The 25,683-nt window shown below is 36.2% G+C and overlaps 1 protein-coding gene across 1 annotated transcript in view; it reads left to right on the top strand.

Moving 5' to 3' along the window:
• Positions 1–25,683, top strand: part of HMCN1 (hemicentin 1) — a 471,117-nt gene that overhangs the window by 402,315 nt on the left and 43,119 nt on the right. Inside the window, exons 79-89 of the mRNA XM_032862623.1 lie at positions 360–497; positions 627–761; positions 5,186–5,455; positions 8,205–8,395; positions 12,070–12,283; positions 14,200–14,334; positions 14,735–14,925; positions 16,951–17,032; positions 21,216–21,485; positions 22,225–22,395; positions 22,518–22,688. Of these exons, the coding sequence (XP_032718514.1) occupies positions 360–497; positions 627–761; positions 5,186–5,455; positions 8,205–8,395; positions 12,070–12,283; positions 14,200–14,334; positions 14,735–14,925; positions 16,951–17,032; positions 21,216–21,485; positions 22,225–22,395; positions 22,518–22,688 (1,968 nt within the window). The remainder of the gene's footprint in view (positions 1–359; positions 498–626; positions 762–5,185; positions 5,456–8,204; positions 8,396–12,069; positions 12,284–14,199; positions 14,335–14,734; positions 14,926–16,950; positions 17,033–21,215; positions 21,486–22,224; positions 22,396–22,517; positions 22,689–25,683) is intronic.

Here is a 25,683-nt window from a genome sequence, read left to right as displayed (position 1 = left end):
AAGGATGTACTGTCTAGACTTATGAACCACAGTAATATCTGGGGGATATGAAAGACTGATAAATATTTTTCAATAAACATACAGATGAAAAATCACACAGAACAACCCCTAAATTATTTTTTTCTTGAACGTCTATAATCTGTGCCTGCTTCTAGTCTCCTAATGGAGTTCTTCTAATGGAATCTGCCTATGGAAGGAATACTCAAAAAAATGTAATGTGACCAATGTTCTCCTTTCCTCTGGACAATCAAATCACTAATAACATAGAAATATGGATCTAGGCGTGATTAACTTCATGGCTACTTTTAGACAATTCTGCCACTAACTGGTGCCATTGCTTTTTCTGTTGGTTCTTATAGAGCCTCCAGTCATTCAGCCTCAGCCAAGTGAACTCGACGTCATTGTAAACAATCCCATTTTATTACCGTGTGAAGCAACAGGGACCCCCAGTCCTTTCATTACTTGGCAAAAAGAAGGCATCAATGTCATCACTGAAGGTACCTACCATTGTTTCTATCAAGAAAATTACAGCAAATCAGTGTTTCACAATTCAGAAGTCAGGATGATTTTTTTAATGAAAAAAATTTTAATAAAAATTCTTCCCTGTGCTTTCATAACTGATCCAGGCAAAAGCCATGCAGTTCTTCCCGGTGGCGGCTTGCAGATCTCCAGAGCTGTCAGAGAAGATGCTGGTACTTACATGTGTGTGGCTCAGAATCTGGCTGGTACAGCCTTAGGCAAAATCAAATTAAATGTTCAAGGTACTTAAATAGTAAATTTCTATGTCTTCATTGCAAAGATGCTTGTAACAAGGTGTACACCAAAAGTTCATCTATCTAAAATAAGGATGTTACTGTAGTTCTCAACATTCTTATATTACATTATACAATGTGTTTTTTCAGTTATCCTTATGAAGAAGAAAATTTAATGGTTGGGGTTTTTTTGGGTCATTGTTTATATAAGAAAACTGAAGCATCTCATGGTATTTTGGATTTCTCTGAACTTCATATGGTACTCTGTTTCATTGTAGCACATGCTTAAGGTAACTTTTAAAACCAGTCTCTCCATGATACCACATTGGATACATTTATGAAACACTAGATTCTAATATCCATTTAAAAAACAAATCATACATTTTCAAAAATCATACATAAATAATCATAAAACAAAAAATCGTAATTTCAGTTAACCAACTTGATGGGAAAAAATTATTCTGTAGACAAAGCAGGGTCTTTTCACATTTAACTGTTATTTTCTTGATATAATATTTGTATCTTGCATGTATTATTTTTGTGACCTGGAAGTAGGTTCTGAGCTTCTGAATTTGCATTAGCTGATTTCAAATTTCCATTAAGTATGATTTTCCTGTGGTATATTACTGACTATAGTAAAGTTTACTTAACTGTGCATTATAAATCTAATTTCTTTATATTGCTAACATTCTCTCAACAAATATTTATTGCAGTAATAAGTGGAAATACATGCACATTACAGACATGATCCTTCCCTTATGGTGTACAGAAGGGAAAAAAACTTAACTACCAAAATAAATGAAATAATTATAAATTCTGACATATGCTAAGCAGAAAAAAAAAAAGGCTGAGATGGGGAAGAATGGGGAAATGTGGGGACCATTTGACATTAGTGGTTAAAGTAGGCTTTAAGAAGTAGGCTTCTGGGACACCTGGGTGGTTCAGTGGGTTAAAGACTCTGCCTTCAGCTCAGGTCATGATCCCAGGGTCCTGGGATTGAGCCCCATATTGGGCTCTCTGCTTGGCAGGGAGCCTGCTTCCTCCTCTCTCTCTGCCTGCCTCTCTGCCTACTTGTGATCTCTGTCTGTCAAATAAATAAATAAAATCTTAAAAAAAAAAAAAAAAAGAAGAAGAAGAAGAAGAAGAGGTAGACTTCTCTAAAGGGGTACCATTTGGGCCGAGACCTGAGTGATAAGCTAGGATGAGCCTTGCAAATGTGGCAGCGTGTCCAAGGGAGAGAGGACAGCACATGCGGTGGGCCGAAAATAAGGAGAAAATAAGGAGAAAATAAGGAAAGAAACCTGGCAAATGTGGTAGAGAGTGATGGAGAAGGAGAAGGCTGGCAAAACGTGAAGGAAGTCAGAAAAGGTGAGCCAATACGTAGAAGGTCAGAAGGACCACACGAAGTTTAAATTTTCTTCTCTATGCAGTGGGAGACTTTACGGGTTTAGCCAAAATGCTCATTTGGTTTTAGGAAGATCGCATTTGGGGCCATGTAGATGATGAAGGAGCAAGACTGGAGCAGAAGGTACTATTCAGGTCCTCTAGGCAGCATGTTACAGCCTGGCTGGAAGGGAGAGTGGCTGTGTAAGTTGCAGAGGTAAATGGAAAAAGTGGTAGCTTTAAGATACTTCCAGGAGGTGTAACTGCCAGGAAGAGTGATGAATCAGATTTGGGAGGTTAGGAAAAGAGAGGAATTAATGATGTTTCCTGGGCTTCGGGCTTGAGATAGCGAGTAGATAGATGATAGTGCCACGGGGGAATGATAGTGCAAGGGGGAGAAACTGGCTTTGGAGGAAAGAAAACATAATTTCTGATTGATCCTACGGGATGTGGGAAAGTATGAGAAATCCTAATAGAGATATCAAATTGAGTTGAATATTTATGGATTCAGAGCTCAAGGGAGAAGTAGAGTGTAAGATATAAATTTGGAAGTAATCAGTGTGTTTTAGTCCACAAGACTGGATCAGACTTTGTACAGAAAAAAGAGCTAAGGACAAAGACCCATCACTCTGCATTGTTTAAAGGTCTGAGAAAAGAGAGGATGCTGGAGAAGAATACAAAGGAGGAGGCAGAGATTTTAGAGGGAAACTGGATGGAGGCTAGGAGGGGAGAGTGTTTCAAGAAGGGAGTGAACTCTTTGTTGAATGGAAGTGAGAGATCAGTTGGATAAGGACCAATAAATATTCATTGGTTTTGGCAACATGGATGTCACGGAAAGAACATTTCCATTTGGAGGGATTTTTCCTTCACTAATTGATTAAAATTATTGATATGAGCAATTACGGGACAAAGAAACACATTAAATGATTAATAACATTTCAACATTTCAAAAGCAGAGATAACTGCACGCTTTAGAGGTATGAAAATTCAGAACCCAGTCTCCCTCCTTGCACATATAGTATGTAATGGAAAGCACAAACCCCAACCAAATAACGTTAGCTGATACAAGTAATTTTGACATGGTTATTCATAATTTTTTTCACAACTTGTTGATTTTATTTTACTCATCACTACTAGTGTTTTTAAGATTTGGTCTCAGAATGTCTAGGTGGCTCAGTTGGTTAAGCATCTGACGTCAGCTCAGGTCATGATCTCAGGGTCCTGGGATCAAGCCCCATGTCTGTTTCTCCCTCTCCCTCTGCCCCGCCACCTGCTCTTGCATACACACACACACTCTCTCTCTCTCTCAAATAAATAAAATCTTTAAAAATAAATAAAATAAGATTTGGTCTCCATGTGGTTGACCATTTCTCCATATCCTCTGGGGATGCAGCAGATAGTTCTAGATCTTTAGGACTTGCTATGCAGAGGGCATTACTTGGCTCCGTGGAGCTCTGAGATCTCATTTCTGATTCATTTCCTAGGCAGTAGGTGATAATAATCAATATTATTTGCCTTGTTTCTCTTTTAAGCTTTCTGAGTGGGTAGTAGTTTTGTTTTGTTTGTTTGTTTTTTGTGGGTTTTTCTCACACATGCTGAATGGGATATTTTTACTGTCATTGTTGTCCTCTGCACCTTATCACTGTCTCTGGACTTGTATTGACACAGATGAATCATCCTCCTCTTTCTTTCCTGTGTGCTTGTGGTCAGTTGTTCCTGGCTTGTGCTTGATTGTTCTCTCCTAATCATTTAATATTTTTTTGAGGCTCAATAAACTAGCCAGGCCATACCTAATTGGTAATCAACCTCCTGTAAACATCGAGAACGCCTTATCGAAAGCTCTTCCACAGCTTTCGGAAGAAGTGGGAAGAGTTTTATATATATAATTCTTTTCCATGATCTACTCATTTATTTATTCAGTCACTCAAGCAATACTGTGTTAAATATAGCCTCTGTATTTGAGATTCTAAGCACTGTAGGAATACTTGAGTAAAAGTATCTCTGAGCCGTTGAATAATTTCCAAACCTTGAAGGGGTCTAGTCTGAAAGTTTAAGTAGCTGAAGTGAATCTCATAATACAGTATATTCAATAAAATGCCTCTGTTGACACAACCTAAAACTTTTAGACATGCAGTACCTCAGGAATACATGTTTATGTTTCATTTAAAATCATCATTTATATTTGTTGGCTATGCCAGCAATAATTTTCTGAAAATGGCTCAAAGAATTTTCTTTTCCCAGTGGAGAGGTTCCTCAAAAGGTTAAAAATAGAGCTACCCTATGACCCAGCAATTGCACTACTGGGTATTTACCCCAAAGATACCGATGTAGTGAAAAGAAGGGCCACATGCACCCCAGTGTTCCTAGCAGCAATGTCCACTATAGCCAAACTGTGGAAGGAGCCGAGATGCCCTTCAACAGATGAACGGATAAAGATGATGTGGTCCATATACACAATGGAATATCACTCAGCCATCAGAAGGGATGAACACCCAACATTTGCATCAACATGGGTGGGACTAGAAGAGATTATGCTAAGGGAGATAAGTCAAGTGAGAAAGACAATTATATGGTTTCACTTATTTGTGGAACATAAGGAATAGCATGGAGGACATTAGGAGCAGGAAGGGAGAAATAAAGGAGGGAGGGGAATCAGAGGGAAAGCCAAACCATGAGAGACTATGGACTCTGGGAAACAATCTGACGGTTTTAGAGGGGAAGGTGGGGGGATGGGCGAACCTGGTGTTGGGTATTAAGACGGGCACATATTACATGGAGCACTGGGTGTTACACGCAAACAATGAATCTCGGAATACTACATCAAAAACTAATGATGTATTGTATGATGACTAACATAAGATAATAAACAGTTTTTTAAGAAAGGAATTTTCTTTTCCAGTGAAAACAAAGTGCAGTGATCCTTTGATTAATAATATGGTAAAGTCAGGATTTCATTTCTTTCTGTGACTTCCATTTGCTAGAGTGGTACTATAGTGTGTAAATGGTACCTTTGTGCTTTTAAGATGAAGTTTACACTTTGTATCTTTCAGTTCCTCCAGTCATTAGCCCCCATCCAAAGGAATATATCACTGCTGTGGATAAGCCCATCTCTCTACCATGTGAGGCAGACGGCCTCCCACCCCCTGACATTACCTGGCATAAAGATGGGCGTGCAGTTGTGGAATCGGTCCGCCAGCGCATCCTCAGCTCTGGGGCTCTGCAGATAGCGTTTGCTCAGCCTGATGACGCCGGCCAGTACACGTGCATGGCAGCAAACACAGCAGGATCGAGCAGCACAAGCGCCAAGCTCACTGTCCATGGTAGGTTATTTAACATAAATTATTTCAATCAGCTGCATTGCCAAGGCAAAGAGAGAAGACCATTGAGAAAAAAAATAGGATGGAAGTCAAAGTCATCTAAAACCAGCAATCCAAAGTGGGATGTGTGTGTGTGTGTGGCGTGTACGTGTACTTACCCTTCTGATATAATATGGAGGCTCTGATTATTGGTGTGGGCAAAAGAAAGGGTATGATCAGGAGCGTGTGTGAGAAAGAAAGAGATTTTATTAAGATAGCCAAAATAATTAATGTGTTGCCAATCATCCCCTCATATTGTGGTTATTAGTATTTATACTTTGGCTGTAGATCCCATTTATGGGGTTCGTTTGTGTCTTGTGAATATTCTGCTTATTTCTCAACTTGGAAATGGTCTTCACTCAAAACTAATCTCCATATGAGCTACATTATTTAGTGTTAACCTGATGAGAGTTGGAAATCTGTTCGATTTATTATTTAAAATGGCAAAATATTTACAAGTATATTTTTATAACAGAAAAAAAATCTTTTTTTCTTTGCATTCAGACAACTAACAAAATACCTAAGAATCAGCCTTGAAATATTTTCATTGTTTTTTTTTGTTTTATTTTATTTTATTTTTGTTGTGTTATTGTTACTCACCATAAAATACATCATTACTTTTTGATGCAGTGTTCCAAGATTCATTGTTTAGGTACAAAGTACAACACCCAGTGTTCATTGTTAATGTATATTTTAAAGATTAAAATACCTATTAATATCAGTGTGAGGAGACAATAAGTAAATTAAACTCTTTCCAGCTACTGTTTTCAGAGGTAACTCTTGTAAAGATGAGCCTTTGCTTTTTCCTTTTTTAAAAATTTGTGAAGGCTCTTTTTTATGTTCCAGGTGTGTTTGAATTTCCTATGACTTCATAGTTAAAGTGATTATTTCAAGCAGACACAATTTTAATTGAATAAATAAATAATAGCCCAAATTTTAAATCACTATTTATGAGTTTTTAAAATATTTCCCCTGGTTTATACGTGCTTTCAGTTCATATAATTGAATGAATCAATACACATTAGTTCTTTAGACTCAAATAAATAATACTCCTCTTTTTCAAATTTGTATAAAGTTTACCAAAATTAACCATATACTAAACAACAAAGCAATCTTAGGAACTTAAAAATAGGGCTACAATTCCTTCCCACAATACAATAAAGCTAGAAACATGTAATAAACTTTTAACGTCTAAACCCCAACCCCAGGCAAATTTTAAAAATACCATTCTAGTTAACAAGTAGGTCAAAGAATATGTTTTCATTTTCCTATGTTTCCATTTCCTACTATTTAGAAAATAATAAGAATAAGGATATTACATATCAAAATGTATGGTGTGGGGGCCAAAGTTAAAATCAAATGTAAAGTAAGTCATAGCCTTAAAATTTTCATTTTGAAAAAGAAGGAAGTAAATGTACTAATGTTACAACTTCATCACCACTAGTAAAATTGAAATATCAACCCCAAGAATAAAAAAATGATAAAAATACAATATAAATTAATTAAAAATGGATCAAATATTTACAACATACCATTCAACAAAATAGATTTGTGTATTTTCCCTATAATCTGTGTGTATATTTATTCATATATGGTTTATATATTTATTCATATACTAAAAAAATAATCTTTGCTAAATACAACTTTTGTCCTGTCACTTTTTAGAATGTCATCAAAATTGATCTATTTCTTACTGATATGTTTGAATAATCCCAAAGGTAATAGTTTTTGGAGGGAGTGTATTTTTACTTTTTGAGTCAACTATTCTTAACACTTTTTAAGCCTTTTCTTTAGAAGTAAATAACTTAATTCCAAGTCCACTAAGGTATTTGTTTGTATTTTTATATAGTCGGTTGATCTTTTTATACTGCCTAAATTCCAGTCCAAAAAAAATTCGAGGCATATGAAGTATTTGCATAGAGTTCTGAAATCACTATAAAAATTTCCTCTAAAAGCTGAATTAAATGTCCTGACGTGGTTTTACTTTTATTTGTTGTAACACATGAAATACTACAATAAATATTTTTTTCCATAGCACTTTGTGATATTCAATATGGGGTGAGTGCTTTACAGTGTTTTAAACTGGTGACTTTTATTAGTTTGCTCTCACAATATGTCTGTGCTACAAATCCAATGCTTATACAACTATGGAAGAATTTTTGGGTTTTGTTGCTCTAGTTTGTTTTGCTTCACTACAGTAAGCATAAGAAACTTCAGTAAGAGAAAGTTAAGAAGGGGGACCTGGGTGGTTCAGGTGGTTAAGCATCTGCCTTTGGCTCAGGTCATGATCCCAGGGTTCTGGGTTTGAGACCCACATCTGGCTTCCTGCTCAGCGGGGAGCCTGCTTCTCCTCCTCCCTCTCCCTGCTGCTCTCCCTGCTTGTCTCTCTGTGTCAAATAAATAAATTTTAAAAATCTCTAAAAAAAAGAGAGAGAGAGAGATGGAAATTTAAGAAATCAAATAAAATCTAATCTAGTTTTATGTAATTTGCTTAGAAACTAATTATGAATGTATTCAACAAGTTCAAATCCAGTAGAGTTCTTGCTATAGGCATCTTTTATGGTAACAAGCAAACAATAACTTAATACATTTTATTTTACTATTTCCATCAAAATTATCCTCAAAAGAGTCTTTTGTGTGTGAATATTCTGTGTGAACAGGATATTACTGAACTCAACATCCTGAATGACTATCTTTTTTAAACTCTTCTTAGTACCTCCTAGAATCCGAAGTACAGAAATACACTACACGGTCAGTGAGAATTCACAAGCCATTCTTCCCTGCATGGCTGATGGAATCCCCACACCAGCAATTAACTGGAAAAAAGACAATGTTCTTTTAGCTAACCTGTTAGGAAAATATACCATTGAACCCTATGGAGAACTTATTCTGGAAAATGTTGTGGTAAGTTTAATAGATATGAATTGGTAATTCACCCTTTTACTTTTAGTAACCCAGCCTGGAAATATATTCTTTAATAATGAAAGAAAAACACTCTTACAAATTCAGGCCAAAAAATGAATTTTACACATGTTTCATTTTATGGCCCATGTCTAAGAATAATATTTTAACAGATAGTAGGACCTCATAAATGGCCTCCTTCTAAAATTATTCTACTTTTGTGGAAATCCGTTTATCAGGGAAAATTCCAAGTTCCTCTGTCATATTCCATGCATGTACCCAAGTATGGGAAAGATTAGAAGACAGGAGATACAAGAATGTCTGATACAGTATTAAGCAGACATGAAAAGCAATTTTTCTGTTCTTTTCAGAATTTTGAATAACCCTTTCTAATCATTGACAAGGACATTAAAGTCTTAGGGATCTATGCAAGCTAAGGTTTTTGAATATTCTTATGTGGTACTGACCCAGTTTACAGAACAGTAGCTATCAGAAGCATCTCAGGTTTTCAGTGGTCGCCCACTTGAAGAAGAATCTACGTATGTATACTACATGACTTTTTAAAAAATTTACTGTGAGGTTTGAGAATATCAATACTTGGTACCAAATATGAAACACCATTAAAATGTGAATCACTTTTGGGGCTCTTGTGCATATCTTATTCCTATTCCTTGCCCTTCAAAATACCTAAACTTCATTACAAAATCTTTGTGGAATTAAATTTGAACAGATTAAAGGAATAAAATTGATTACATTGATTATATAGTATAATTTCGGCCGTTAGCCAGACTCCTGGGATTATCAGGTAAATAACCCTAGTGATTGGCTGTGTCACTAGGGCTCTAACTGAACCACAGGTGCCAGCAAAATTGTAATTATTCAAATCAGTTATAAAATGTGCCATTATTTTAGGCACCACTAAGAAAGAAAAAGTACAGTTAAGTAAACTAGAGAAGGTCATCCATTTTTAAGTTGTATCCCAGTTTCAGGGATATGAAAGGTTAAAAATGTGAATTTTAGAACTGATAAAATAAGGATAAATTCGTTTGCTTAAGCTAGTAAATGTCTTTAGTGGGATTACCCCTGGGCTCAGGAATGTTGGATTTGGGCCCGTTATTACACTTATAGACCAGAAGGAATTAAAGGAGAAAGAAAAGGGGACAATGGGACAATGGCTCAGATTTGTTAAAAAAAAAAAAAAAACAATAAAGTAGTTCATAAATACCAGATGAAGGATTCAAATGATAAGTAGAGATCTACTTGTGAATAGTATGTACAATCCAGATTTTAAGTGCTTCACTTTCATAAAATCCTTGATTAGAAGCTTAAATTATTATAACCTGAGAGTCTAAGAATAGCTAATGATATGGAGGTGGGGAGACCTTTGCAGAGAATGTGATTTATTCTTGTTTGCCCTTTAAAAAAACGTATGCAACCAATCAGATTTAGATTGTACCTACTATTAGTGATTACAATTTTTATGCTACATCTCTAAGCAATCAATTCTTTATTGTTTTAGTGCAAATATATATATATATATATATTTATATATATATGATTATATGAAAAATATATATAGTCTTAAGCTTTTAAAAGAGAAGGAAAAGTCTGCAGTGGGACTTAATGCATTCAGAAGTGTTCAACGATTAATTCAACAAATATTTATTGAATACCTGCTGTGTGACCAGAGCTGATTTTTGCACTAGTAATACATGAGGGAACAAAAGATTCAAAGATCCCTGCCTTCATTCAGTTTATTTCTAGAGGAGGGAGATAGACAATGAAAAACAAAATAATGTATAGAATGATAATGAACAATGTGTATAATGAGTCAGAAGAAAATAAGTAGTATAAAAATAAAAGAACAGTAAGGGGGATCAGAATTTGGAGGGTTACTGGTTACTTTTTTTTTTTTTTAATAGGATAGTCAGGGTGAATCTCGTTTAGAAAGGGACATTTGAGTAAAACTTGAAGGAAGTGAGTTAGCCAGGCAAATATCTGGGGGAAGAGCATGAGAAGCAGGTAAAACTAGGAGGTTTCTCTCTCAGATATCTACAGGAGAGAGCTTAAGGTGGGAACATGCCTAATATATTAGAGGAACAGGAGCCTAGTTAAAGCAAAGAAGAAAAAGAAGAAAAAGAAGAAAAAGAAAGAAAGAAAGAAAGAAGGAAGGAAGGAAGGAAGGAAGGAAGGAAGGAAGGAAGGAAGGAAGGAAGGAAGGGAAGGGAGGAAGGAAGGAAGGAAGGAAGGAAGGAAGGAAGGAAGGAAGGAAGAAAGAAAGAAAGAAAGAAAGAAAGGAAGAAAGAAAGAAAGAAAGAAAGAAAGAAAGAAAATGGAGACCGGATCATGTAGTATCTTGTAGATTATAACAATATTGCTTTTTACTCTAAGTAAAATTAGAATCCAGTGCAGGTTTTGAGCCTGGGATCAATGTTATCTGCCTTAGTTTTTGCAATACTACATTAACTTTTGTAATGAGCAGAGGCAAAGGAGAAGCAGAAAGTCCTGTTGGGAAGATGATTTGGAGTCCGAGGAGAGATTATGCTAACAGAGAAGGGGTGGGAAGGGGCTGGATTCTGCATATACTCTGAAGCTAGGGTTTCCTAGCTAGATTGCCACTACAATGTGAAAAAGAAAAGAGTACAGATGACTCAGATGCCTGAAAATAAAAGGCATTAACAACCGGAAGGACAAAATAGCCATCAACTGAGATGATGAAGGCTACAGATGAAACAGGATAGTGAAAGGGAAATTGGGGGTTCAGTTTTGGACATGAGTTTGAGAAGTCTTTTGGGCATACCAGCAGAAGTAAAATGGGAAGTTCAGCGTAGTTGGAGTTTGGAAGAAAGATCAGGGCTACAAATACTGGTACTCCTCAGAGTATACATAGTATTTAAAACCATGAGACTGGATGACATCACTAAGGAACCAAGTGCAGCTGGAGAAGAGGACTGAAAACTGAGCCCTCTTGCATGCCAGCATCAAGACATTAATATTGAAGGGAAGCCAGGAAAAAAAAAAATGGAAATGGAGCAACCAGTGAGGTAGGAAGGAAACTAGGAGAAGGGGGTAACCTTGGCTTCCATGTTACTCCCTTCTCCTAGTTTCCTTCCTACCTCACTGGTTGCTCCATTTCCATTTTTTTTTTTGTCAAATGATGTCAAATGATGCCATCCCGGTACATCTAGTAAGATGAGTGCCAAGACTGGCCATTGCATTTAGCAAGTGAAACTTCAGAATTGCAGGTACTGTTGCCCATACCCTTTACATCTTCTTTGATAATTTTGATGGTCTTCGGTGCCACATTACCAAGACAGACGGCTATGCTGTCAAGATGCTACCAAACTTTGAAATTATGTGTTCTTTGTTTATACATTGTAGAGCTGCAGTACACTTGATGTTTAGTAAACTTGAAAGCTTTTGTAAAGTTTTCTGAGGTCTTATTACTATAAAATGCTCAAGTTCTGTAGGGCATGGGCCTTTGTTTCAACTCCTATACGTTTTGAGTTATGTTATGCAAAAGCCAGCCAGATGGTTGAGACTACAAGATGGAAATTTAAACTGTCTTATTAAATAAGAGTGCTCCTTTGGGAACCAAGCTATGCAATTTTATGTATTTTATAGAATATGATGTAAGATTATGTCATTTTAAACACTATGATTTTTCTTTATTTAAGCCGGAGGATTCTGGTGCCTATACCTGTGTTGCTAACAATGCTGCAGGTGAAGACACCCACATGGTCAGCCTGACTGTACACGTTCTCCCCACTTTTACTGAACTTCCTGGAGATGTGTCATTAAATAAAGGAGAACAGCTACGATTAAGCTGTAAAGCCACTGGGATTCCATTGCCCAAGTTAACATGGACCTTCAATAACAATATTATCCCAGGTTGGTAATTTAATTCTTAAGTAAATAAATATACCCATAAAGAACTCTAAATCAATCTCCATGTCCTTCAGCTGCAGGAATTGATTGAAAGTTACATGAAGAGATGGGGCACCTGGGTGGCTCGTCAGTTGAGCATCTAACTCTTGGTTTCAGCTCAGGTCATGAGTTCAGGGTGTGGGATCCAGCCCCACCTTCAGGCTCTGTGCTCAGCAGGACGTCTGCTTGAGAGATTCTCTCTCTCTCTCTCTCTCTCTCTCCTCTGCCCTTCCCCCTGTGCTCTTGCTCTCTCTCTCTCTCAAATAAATAAAATAAAATAAAATGTTACATGAAGAGTCGATTGCTTTAAGTCCTGTAAAATACGTACCTTTGCCTGGATTTTACCCTATACCCAGTATATATGTTCTTTTTTTCATTCTTTTGAAGGTTAATTTAATCACTGGACCATATGTGACAGGATATTAGTAGACATTTTTACCTAAAAATAATCTCCCTTCCCCAGGAGAAGACAATCTTTTTTTTTTTTTGTACACATTTAGTTTTATTGTAACAAAGCAACTTGTACACTTTTAACGTTTAAAACTGAACATCATCTTTCCTTTCCAGTAGAAGAAGACAATCTTGTGTACACAGGTACCTAAACTTATCCTCCCTGATAAATGCATTAAGGTGGCTACTGTTGGAGTCCTGAAGGTTCACCTAATTTTACAGAGGAGAGCTCTGCTTCTCACTATATGAATTAATATTTATTAATCTCTCTTATAATGTCAATCAATTATGTAGAAAATTTTTGGTCACTGTGTGCACTACATGTCAGAGTAGTGCCTGGAAGCCAGAAACACTCATCTCTGGGAGGACACATATCTCCTTATTTGTTAGACTTTGTCATCAGCACAAAGATGTTATCAGTTAATAAGAAGTTGTCATACCCAAAATTGAGTTCTGATATACTGCACTATTAGCATTTAATAAATGCCTTCTTAGAAAAGAAATAATAAGGTTGAATTCTTCTGTTATAAAGATTTATGCTAATGACTGAAATTCATCAACTCTATTCCCTTAATGATAATAGCATATGTCACTAAGGAAAAACAAAGTCTAAAAAAATCTAATCAGTACTGTTTTCTGAAAGTGTAATAGTAATTCAGCTATTTATATTTTTAAAGCTTCATTTTCTACTTAATATTCAACAGTATGAAATCTTTTGAAATAATTTGAATGGAGAAAGCACTCAAGGTAAACATACTAATGTAATTAGAAATTTGCTGGTCTAATCAGAATCTTATTTAGTATAGTTGTTTCAGGATTAACATGTTTACCTTATTCTCTATTCCAAATATTATAACTACCTTTATAAATATTTATATCATCACCACTTATGGAGAAGTGTGAATTATTACAAATTTAATCCTGTTGTCATTATTACCTAACTAGCATGTGTTTTCATGATTTCCCTTCTGACCTGCCAAGTCCATTGAATTACAACTGAAAAGGTTCTCATGTTTTTGATGTAAAGTGTTTGGGAGGAAAAGGGGTGGTGAGATAAATGAAATGGAAAATGTCATAGGTCTGAATGAAAGATTGTTGAAACCCAGAGAAACTAGGAAACAGATTTAGGCAATGCTTTGAGATGAAGGGTGTACTTTAAATCTAAAAAAATTTTAAAAGATGTTTATTTTCATTCTCTTTTCCTGTTACTTCTGCTGTTTTTCATTCTTCAAACAAGTGTCTAGAGACATAGCAAATAGCTCCGGGGAAGAAATCTGTGGAAAAGGCTCTCTTCTCCAATGTCATGATGAGATCTCTAGTTCAATTGCTGACCAACTCATAAATCCAACCTGTAAAATATTGAGCTGTTGTCATGATTTTCTTAGGTTACTGAGAGGCATTTGTGCCGTTTCCTGGCTTGTTTCTTTCAGCCCACTTTGACAGTGTGAATGGATACAGTGAACTCGTTATTGAAAGAGTGTCAAAGGAGGATTCAGGTACTTACGTGTGCACTGCAGAGAACAGCGTTGGTTTTGTGAAGGCAATTGGATTTGTTTTTGTGAAAGGTAGGTAAACATGCTCTATTTTTAACTTATCATTTATTTATAACGAATAGATTGTGTTTTGCTTCCTTATTATGTAGTAATCCGCTATAAATTCAGTTTATTAATCCCTCTAGTCCTGTTGCACAGATGTGCAAATTCATAAGAAATAAAAAATTATCAACATTCAATTCAAAAGTAGGTAAGCAAAGAGATCATTTGGTACAAAATGGAATCATCTGCTTAGATTATTGAAACTAACCGAATTATCTGGTGGATTAGTGTGAACAGTTGATTCTGAAAATTCATGGGGTTCAAAAGTGGCTTCTCCCTTCTTCACTAAATTATCTCTCTAAATAGGCCAACATCACAAAGTAATGATCAGAGCTTCCTTTTACTTACAGTTGTTTATTGTATTTCCCAGAACCTCCAGTCTTCAAAGGTGATTACCCTTCTAACTGGATTGAACCACTTGGTGGTAATGCAGTCTTGAATTGTGAAGTGAAAGGAGATCCTGCCCCAACCATCCAATGGAGCAGGAAGGGGGTGGATATTGAAATAAACCACAGAATCCGTCAACTGGTCAATGGCTCCCTGGCCATTTATGGCACTGTAGTAAGTCACACTGAAATTGTTGATGAGCACTTTAAGCACAACAGTAATGCCTCTGTATAGGTGCCATAAATGGAAAAATTTCTCTTGTATTCCTAATTAAATCATAAAATCTGAGGGCCGCCTGGGTGGCTCAGCTGGTTAAGTGGCTGCCTTAGGTTCAGGTCATGATCCCAGGGTCCCACATTGGGCTCCTTGCTCAGCGGGGAGCCTGCTTCTCCTTCCGCCTGTTCTGCCTGCTGCTCCCCATGCTTGTGTTCTCTGTTCTCTATCTCTCTCTCTCTCTCTCTCTCACACACACACACACACAAATAAAGTCTTTTTAGAAATCATAAACTCTAAATGAATGGGTTTTTTTTAATAAAGAACTGAAACAGTGGTTCAAATCGATTATTTTTAGACTTCAAAGAAATACAAGCAAGAAAATAATTCTGCTGCTTTGTTCTCAATCATTGATCTATTATTATTTAGCATCATTAGATAACCTCCTCACATCTGTATTAAAGCAAGGAAATTGAAGAATTACAAACACAATTACAAATAAGTTACATGATGACTTTCATTACTAGGCTGGTAACTATTTCTGGCTTTCCAGAAGCTTCAGAAATTCAGAAAATGATGGTTGCTTTAAGTTATTCTAATTTTGGGGTCAAGTGAATGAGACATTTTATCTAAAAATTTCTCAACTGGACTACCTATGGGTAATTTTTTATCACATTGCTTAATTAATTGGAATAATAATTAATATACAATATTTAATCATCTAATCCAATGAACCACTCTTAGTCTTTCATTCTCTTGAATTTTATTTCAAGATCAGATGTTGTTCCTTGTCCTTTAAATTTTGAGATGATTTCTACCTTTAGCTGCTATAACACTAGTGAGACTTAGATTTCTTTGTTACCATGTTCTTCCTTTTCCTCTACACAAGTATTGCTACTTCTGAAGTCCTTGGTACTTCTTCTACTTCCACCAATGTTCATACTAATACTAATTATTTTTACCATACAATTTCAGATTCTTAAATATTTATGTTCAACTCTGCAGCTCTTCCAAGTTCCAATTACAGTTTCTTATTGAAAATTTCTATTTGAATGATACATTGACACCCCCAGTTAAATATCTGCCTTCCTTCTCCCATCCTCCTCTATCTACTTACTGCAATTCAGTTCTCCTTTATTGACTTGGTGCTTCTATTCACAAATTATCCTATTCACAAGACTTTAAGCAAAATTTGTGACTCTGATTAGTCACCAAACCTAAACCCATGGAGCATTATCTTTTATACCACATATCTATAAATTTGGGACATATTCTGTGATTTATCATTATCAGTAAATTAGTTTTTCCTTTCTCTCCTGAAGTTCACACTCTCTAGATAGAGACAATCCTTAATATTTTTAATAACCCCCACTAGAATGGTTTCAACATTTGTTAATTTGTCCTCATTATTTTAATGCTTTTTAAGGTATCTGGAACAAGAGGGGCCCCTGGGCAGCTCATTCTGTTAAGTGTCTGACTCTTGATTTCAGCTCATGTCATGATCTCGGGGTTGTGAGATCGAGCCCCATGTTGGGCTCTATGCTGAGCATGGAGTCTGCTTAAGATTCTCTCTCTCCCTTTGCTCCTCCTTCCTTTCTCTCTCTCTCTTTAAAAAATAAAAAAAAAGAAGAAGGAAAGAAAGAAAAAAAAAAGATATCTGGAAGGATAGCCTAGGCATTTTTCTTTGGTGAGATAATTTTGGATAGAAGATTATAAAAAATATTATTTTGCTTCAGTTTCCTAGCAATATTATTCCCAGAGAACAATAACAGGCTGTTTTGAAAACATTTAGGCTGTGAATTTTTTTTCTCCTTCTTTTTCTTGTTTTTAAACCTATTTATGAAGGTAAATATATATAGTTTTTGTCTATTTCTGTGAAAAATCCTTTCTCAAAAAAAAAAATTATATAGTAGCCTCATGGTGAAAAAACTTATTTACCCCGCTCTGTAGGTTCACATTTTTATAAAGCACTGCTTATTTCCATAGAATGAAGATGCTGGTGATTATACATGCGTAGCTACCAATGACGCTGGGGTGGTGGAGCGCAGCATGAGTCTGACTCTGCAGAGTAAGCTGTTTTATTAAACTCTACATAAATACCTGATTGGAGGAATGTTGCCTAATGAAGAACGTTTGGGTTCTTTAACTTTATAGCAAGTATATTATCAGTAGCTTTCAGAGTGTGTGTCATTTAGTTTTCTGCTGCTGATAGAGCAGTTTGTTATCAAGCATAAAATTGATACAGTTTTGAATAGATTTTTTTTTCTATTTTATCTAATACATGCAGTTCAAGATTGTGGTTGCTTGGCGGCAGAGCTTTCTTTTGGTTTGATTCGGTCAAGAACCCTTCATGTAGTTTGCCATGGTTCTGGTAATAGGCTTACAAAAATGTCATTTTGTGCCACTTTAAAAATATGTATTAAAAGTAAAGACTAATATAAATGAATTAAAAAGTGTTCTAGGTTGATTGCTATCAATCTTCCATGAAGTAATTATGTGTTCTGGGCAGGACTATCATGCTCATCATGAGGCCCCTCAGTATAAGCCTTTAGAAGGACAGTCTCCAGAACCACTTCAGGATCAACCTGGAGATAGCATCATTGGGTTGAGAATTTAAGTGAACTAACTTATTTTGTGAATATTTAGGCTCACTATTTAATGGGATAAATTTATGTTTTCTTCTTTCACTTTTGAGAGATTCTATAGACTAGCATTTACTGACAGTTATTTGCTAAACTACTCTTATCTAAGACTTAAACTTCTTAAAATCTTTTCTAGAATTTAACATTTAGTAATAGATGTTTAGTAAATGTCTAAGACAGTGTTTTTTCCCCAGCTTTATTTAGGTATAAGTGATAAATAAAACCGTATACACTTAAAGTGTACCATTATGAAAATTCAGTATACATATACACTGTGAAATGATTGCATGAATGGAGTTTATGAACACATCTGTCATTTCACAATTACCATTTTTTGGTTTTGATTATTTTGGTGAGAACACTAAGATCTCCTCACTTTACAAATTTCAAGGATACAGTGCAGTATTATTGCTATAGTCACCATGCCAAATGTTAGATCCTTAGAACTTATTCATTTTATATGAAAGTTTGTATCTTTTGACCAACATCACTCATTTACTCCAATCTACTCTGTTTCTATGAATTCAACTTTTTTTTGGATTCCATATATAAGTGATATACCGTACACTATTTATCTCTGTCTGACTGAATTAGTTTATCATAATGCCTTCCAGTCTATCCATGTGGTTGCAAATGGCAAGATTTCCTTCTTTTTATTGCTGAATAACATTCCATTATATAGATATATACTCATTTTCTTTATCCATTCATCCATCATCAGACACTTAGATTGTTTCTGTATCTTGCTAAGACTATGTTTTATTAAAGTACATATTTATCAAACATTAGCCTTGTGGGATGTTATTAGGAAAGAACTAGAGTTCCATGGTCAAGTAAATCTGAGAAAAAAAAATCGATAAAACAAAGTTCATTCATTTGTCAAATATATAAAGAGCCCCTACTATAAGCCAAGCCCGGTTTGTTGCCAGGTTTCTTTACTGCAGATCTTTCCTGAAATGTTAATATGTTGATGTGTTATAACTCAGCAAGAGAAGGGTATAGTATGCCATGTTTCCCAAATAAATGTTATACCCATGAAACCTTCCTCCCTTCTTTGTTGGGTGAATGTAAGTAGGGGGTCACAATGATTAATCTCTCCTGGAAGAATGTTCAACTCATCTGGCTTATGAAAAGCAACATTAGATTAGCTTATTTGCATGTACTGACGATAAGTTGATTTAGATAAATGAGGCGTATAAAAATAACAAAATATAATTTGTTTAAAATTAAAATTAAAGCACCAGAAGCAATGCTTTCATTTAGATAAAGTACCCATATTTAACTGATCATTATGTGACTGGTAGAATTAATTCAACCATGAAAGATGTACATATGGAATTTTACTGTTGAGTTAATTTATAGCCTTATGAGCAATTGGAAATGTTCAAATATGTTACTGAAGTTACGATTCTGAGTTTTATTTGACACTTTCTTTGACCATAGTAGATGGAGCACATGTGCTCATTTAGTCATTATGTTATCATTTAGTGTTGAATGATTAATCTAAGGCATTTAATTTATTCATCAGCAGTTTATTGAACACATGATGTAATCTGAACACTAGGAGAGAAGTAAAAGTCCCAGCCCTGAAAGTTCCTAAAGTTAAATATAAACATCAAGTAAGAACGTATTGTGTAGGATGATGTGGACATATACACAAATAGTGCATTAATGATACTTACTGAGAGGTCCAAACCTCATACAAAATACTTTTGTAAAAGACAACATGTCAGTAATATCTTTACATAAAACCCTAGCATATTAATGTCACAATAAAACACATTTTACTTCTACTTTTGTTTTATGTTCTATTACTCCAGATACACTTCTCTGTCTAAAATGGAGCCAGGACCCTGAATTATCTGATATTCATTACTTATCATTGATCAAATCTTTCCGCCACTCAGTTCAAGCCCACTACACCACAGCTTTCACCTTTCAAGAACATATAGGCTCCCCTTTGCGTCCCTATTCAAATGTGAACCCATCTGATTAAATATCAGAAATTTGAAATATTTGAAACCTTGTATGCTGCTGCTGCCCGGGGTGAACCATCCTTTCAAAGCTAAATCCATTTCCATGCTATTTCCTTCTCTCCAAGTAGACTTCCTTCTTCTGTATATAATCTTACCCATTTTTGAAAATCCAGCTCAAACTTCTTTTCCATGAAGTCCCATATTCTATCTTTCTTGACGTGGTAAACCAGTATAAACATTCTGCCAGCAGCTATATACAGCTACTTTTACATTTTTTCCACTTCGCTTGAGCAGCTATGATCTACTATAAGATAATGTCAACCTCTCCTTTTTTCTGGAAGCTCCTTGCTTTGATTGCCAGGATACCATTCTCTCTTGATTTTCTTCCTACTTCAATGATCAGTTCTTAGGAACTTTGTATGGGCTTGTCTTCTGTTCATCTCTTAAATAATGATGTTGTAATGGTTTCTGTCTTTGGCCCTATTCCTCTCATTTTAGAATCATTTCCAAAACAATCTTATCTACTTGTGAAAGACTCCCAGATCTGTACTTCTAGCCCATATCTCTTCTGAGCTGCAGATAGGAATATTCTCTTATCATCTAGACATCCCTACATGAATGTCCTCACAGATCACCTCAAGCTCAGTAGTTCCAAATGGATATAAATCATCATTTCTTACAACCTCCAAACAAATATGTTCTTCCTCCTGTGTCCTACTGAACTGCCCAAAACTGCACTATATTGTTCAAGTCAAATCCTATAGTTACCAGTTCCTCTCAATTCAATTACCAAGTTCTGTTATTTCTTTCTTAAGGACTCTTGAATATCTTCCTTTTCCTCTCCATTTTCAGTGAATGCCTCCGTTTGATCTATTAAGTCACTATGATTATGCTTCTGTATTACCACATATTTACCTGTTCCCTACTATATTTATTCTACCTAGTCCTTTACTAAATTCTATAGCTATATTATAGAACAGCTAAATAATTATAGTCGCTTGCCTGTCTTATCAGTGGACTGTGAACTCCTTGAGACTGGAAGTTGTATCTGTTATCTTTGTACCCGCAGCATCTGACATAATGCCTGGCAAATAGTAGGCTCTTAATACATGTTTACTGCATGCATGAATGATGACCAGTTATGAAAGAAAAAGTTAATAATGACTCTTTACCTCAAAAAGTGATGTAAAGGAAAAAAGTGTATGTTCACCATGTAAAACAGACAAAAACAATGATAAAAACAATAGTACTAATAATATTATGTTCTTCCCCTCTCAAAGAGCTAGGCTTACACAATCTTAGTGGAGTCTTAACAAGAATTCTCTGAAGGATGCAAAGGCTCAGAGAAGTCCTAAGGAACAGAAGCAGAGTTTGAGCACAGAAAGTATAACAGCAGAGCCCAAGCTATAGGCTAATTGGCTTAAGGATTTAAATTTTTGGACATTTAGTAAGTAAAACAGAGCTATGAAAAGTCTATCAATGCCCATTGCAACCTTGGTAGCTGAGAAACTACAGTGTTTTATAAACAAATCAGCCTATTTTTTTGGTCAAAATAATGTTACTCTATAATATTAATTAAAATGTTAATTTAACTTTACAAAAACTAAGAGGCACTATACTGTTTTTTCTGTAGGTCCTCCTGTTATCACTCTTGAGCCAGTAGAAACCATTATTAATGCTGGTGACAAAGTCATATTGAATTGTCAGGCAACTGGAGAGCCTCATCCAACCATTACATGGTCCCGTCAAGGGCAGTCTATCCCCTGGGATGACCGAGTTAATGTGTTGTCCAACAACTCATTACATATTTCTGCTGCTCAGAAAGAAGATACCTCTGAATATGAATGTGTTGCTCGAAACTTGATGGGTTCTGTCCTTGTCAGAGTGCCGGTCACTGTCCAGGGTGAGTGTGATCTGAGGGATACTTTTATTAAAGAGCACCCAGAGGTATTATTACCCTGGCTGGCTCAGTTGGAAGAGGATGCGACTCTTCATCTCAGGGCTGTGAGTTTGAACCCCATGTTGGGTGCAGAGATTACTAAAAAAAATAAATAAATAAACTTTAAAAATAAATAAATATATAGCACCTGGGTCAAACCAAATCATAAAAATTATTAAGCATCTTAGTCTAAGTTTCTTTTACCCTTAAGATATTTCCAGATTGTGGAGATAGAACAAAAATCACATAATGTACAGACTGGAGGGAATAAAACAACAGAGGTTAGAGCAGTAAAATACCAAGCTAATAATTCAATTCATGTATTTCATGGAGCACTGGGTGTGGTACACAAACAATGAATTCTGGAACACTGAAAAAAAATTTTTTTTTAAAGAAATCAATGCATTTCTTTTTCTTTAAAGAATGACATATCCAAAAGATAAACAGTATTTGAACTTCTTGGTCTCTCGCTCTTCCAGCAGCCATGTCCATGTGAGTCAGGATTGGAGCTGGGAAGAAACTCCAGTTAGCTGTTTGAAATTCTTCTTTCCTGTTCAGATTTTAATTTTACCATCAAGGAGAGCATCCATAAGCAGTTGCTCAGCAATTAGAGATTCAGCCCTAGACCCAGTGCATAAATGAAATGCAATTTATGTTTTGTTATTTACAAACACAGAGACAAAGTACAATGTTTTATTTGCAGTTCATGGCGGATATTCCCAGTGGTCTACATGGAGAGCCTGCAGTGTTACCTGTGGAAAAGGCATCCAAAAGAGAAGTCGTCTGTGCAACAACCCCTTTCCAGCCAATGGAGGGAAGCCTTGCCAAGGGTCAGATTCAGAAATGCGGAACTGTCAGCGTAAGCTGTGTCCAGGTACACCTCTTTATTCAACGGATAGGCACATGTTCAATAGATATTCATATCTGTTCCAACTATGGATTGCCTCAGTGTTAATTGCAAAGTATCTGACAGTGTAGTGTTTCATCTTTGTATAGTGGATGGAAGCTGGTCAGAATGGAGCCCTTGGGAAGAATGTACAAGAAGTTGTGGACGTGGCAACCGAACCAGGACCAGAACTTGCAATAATCCATCAGCTCAGTATGGTGGGCGGCCATGTGAAGGAAATGCAGTAGAAATAATCATGTGCAACATTAGGCCCTGCCCAGGTGAGAATCCCCTGATGACCAAAACTTGGCTGTTTCTAACTCCAGTAAAGGGGTTCTAATTACCTTTTCTTCTTTGTTGTAAAAAGATGTTGTGGCTTTTACCCTGCAATATATTCATTCTCTGTGTTATTAGTTCTGTCTCATTGATAAATTTATGAAAGCTATGACATTAATCAATGTTAAGTAAAATCCCTTATTTAATTGAATATCTTTTTTTTTGTTTTGTTTTGTATTTTTTTTAATTTTATTTTTTATAAACATATATTTTTTTTCCCCAGGGGTACAGGTCTGTGAATCTCCAGGTTTACACACTTCACAGCACTCACCATAGCACATACCCTACCAATGTCCATAACCCCACCCCCCTCTCCCAACCCCCCTCCCCCCAGCAACCCTCAGTTTGTTTTGTGAGATTAAGAGTCACTTATGGTTTGTCTCCCTCCCAATCCCAACTTGTTTCATTTACTCTTCTCCTAACCCATTAACCCCCCATGTTGCATCTCCTCTCCCTCATATCAGGGAGATCATATGATAGTTGTCTTTCTCTGATTGACTTATTTCGCTAAGCATGATACCCTCTAGTTCTATCCACGTCGTTGCAAATGGCAAGATTTCATTTCTTTTGATGGCTGCATAGTATTCCATTGTATATATATACTACATCTTCTTTATCCATTCATCTGTTGATGGACATCTAGGTTCTTTCCATAGTTTGGCTATTGTAGACATTGCTGCTATAAACATTCGGGTGCACGTGCCCCTTCGGATCACTACGTTTGTATCTTTAGGGTAAATACCCAGCAGTGCAATTGCTGGGTCATAGGGTAGTTCTATTTTCAACATTTTGAGGAACCTCCATGCTGTTTTCCAGAGTGGTTGCACCAGCTTGCATTCCCACCAACAGTGTAGGAGGGTTCCCCTTTCTCCGCATCCTCGCCAGCATCTGTCATTTCCGGACTTGTTAATTTTAGCCATTCTGACTGGTGTGAGGTGGTATCTCATTGTGGTTTTGATTTGTATTTCCCTGATGCCGAGTGATATGGAGCACTTTTTCATGTGTCTGTTGGCCATCTGGATGTCTTCTTTGCAGAAATGTCTGTTCATGTCTTCTGCCCATTTCTTGATTGGATTATTTGTTCTTTGGGTGTTGAGTTTGCTAAGTTCTTTATAGATTCTGGACACTAGCCCTTTATCTGATATGTCATTTGCAAATATCTTCTCCCATTCTGTCAGTTGTCTTTTGGTTTTGTGAACTGTTTCCTTTGCTGTGCAAAAGCTTTTGATCTTGATAAAATCCCAGTAGTTCATTTTTGCCCTTGCTTCCCTTGCCTTTGGCGATGTTCCTAGGAAGATGTTGCTGTGGCTGAGGTCAAAGAGGTTGCTGCCTGTGTTCTCCTCAAGGATTTTGATGGATTCCTTTCTCACATTGAGGTCCTTCATCCATTTTGAGTCTATTTTCGTGTGTGGTGTAAGGAAATGATCCAATTTCATTTTTCTGCATGTGGCTGTCCAATTTTCCCAACACCATTTATTGAAGAGGCTATCTTTTTTCCATTGGACATTCTTTCCTTTTTTGTCGAAGATTAGTTGACCATAGAGTTGAGGGTCTATTGCTGGGCTCTCTATTCTGTTCCATTGATCTATGTGTCTGTTTTTTGTGCCAGTACCATGCTGTCTTGTTGATGACAGCTTTGTAATAGAGCTTGAAGTCCGGAATTGTGATGCCACCAACTTTGGCTTTCTTTTTCAATATTCCTTTGGCTATTCGCGGTCTTTTCTGGTTCCATATAAATTTTAGGATTATTTGTTCCATTTCTTTGAAAAAAATGGATGGTACTTTGATAGGAATTGCATTAAATGTGTAGATTGCTTTAGGTAGCATAGACATTTTCACAAAATTTATTCTTCCAATCCAAGAGCATGGAACATTTTTCCATTTCTTTGTGTCTTCCTCAATTTCTTTCATGAGTACTTTATAGTTTTCTGTGTATAGATTCTTAGTCTCTTTGGTTAGGTTTATTCCTAGGTATCTTATAGTTTTGGGTGCAATTGTAAATGGGATGGACTCCTTAATTTCTCTTTCTTCTGTCTTGTTGTTGGTGTAGAGAAATGCGACTGATTTCTGTGCATTGATTTTATATCCTGACACTTTACTGAATTCCTGTACAAGTTCTAGCAGTTTTGGAGTAGAATCTTTTGGGTTTTCCACATATAGTATCATATCATCTGCGAAGAGTGATAGTTTGACTTCTTCTTTGCTGATTTGGATGCCTTTAATTTCTTTTTGTTGTCTGATTGCTGAGGCTAGGACTTCTAGTACTATGTTGAATAGCAGTGGTGATAACGGACATCCCTGCCGTATTCCTGACCTTAGCGGAAAAGCTTTCAGTTTTTTCCATTGAGAATGATATTTGTGATGGGTTTTTCATAGATGGCTTTGATAATATTGAGGTATGTGCCCTCTATCCCTATACTTTGAAGAGTTTTGATCAGGAAAGGATGCTGTACTTTGTCAAATGCTTTTTCAGCATCTATTGAGAGTATCATATGGTTCCTGTTCTTTCTTTTATTAATGTGTTTTATCACATTGATTGATTTGCGGATGTTGAACCAACCTTGCAGCCATGGAATAAATCCCACTTGGTCGTGGTGAATAATCCTTTTAATGACTGTTGAATCCTATTGGCTAGTATTTTGGTGAGAATTTTTGCATCTGTGTTCATCAAGGATATTGGTCTGTAGTTCTCTTTTTTGATGGGATCCTTGTCTGGTTTGGGGATCAAGGTGAGGCTGGCCTCATAAAATGAGTTTGGAAGTTTTCCTTCCATTTCTATTTTTTGGAACAGTCTCAGGAGAATAGGAATTAGTTCTTCTTTAAATGTTTGGTAGAATTCCCCCGGGAAGCCGTCTGGCCCTGGGCTTTTGTTTGTTTGGAGATTTTTGATGACTGTTTCAATCTCCTTACTGGTTATGGGTCTGTTCAGGCTTTCTATTT

Source organism: Lontra canadensis, unplaced genomic scaffold (genome assembly GCF_010015895.1).
Source record: "Lontra canadensis isolate GAN:19392208 unplaced genomic scaffold, GSC_riverotter_1.0 scaffold24, whole genome shotgun sequence".
NCBI lineage: Eukaryota > Metazoa > Chordata > Mammalia > Carnivora > Mustelidae > Lontra > Lontra canadensis.
Note: the sequence above shows the minus strand (reverse complement) of the source record. Positions and strands in the feature narration are given on the sequence as shown.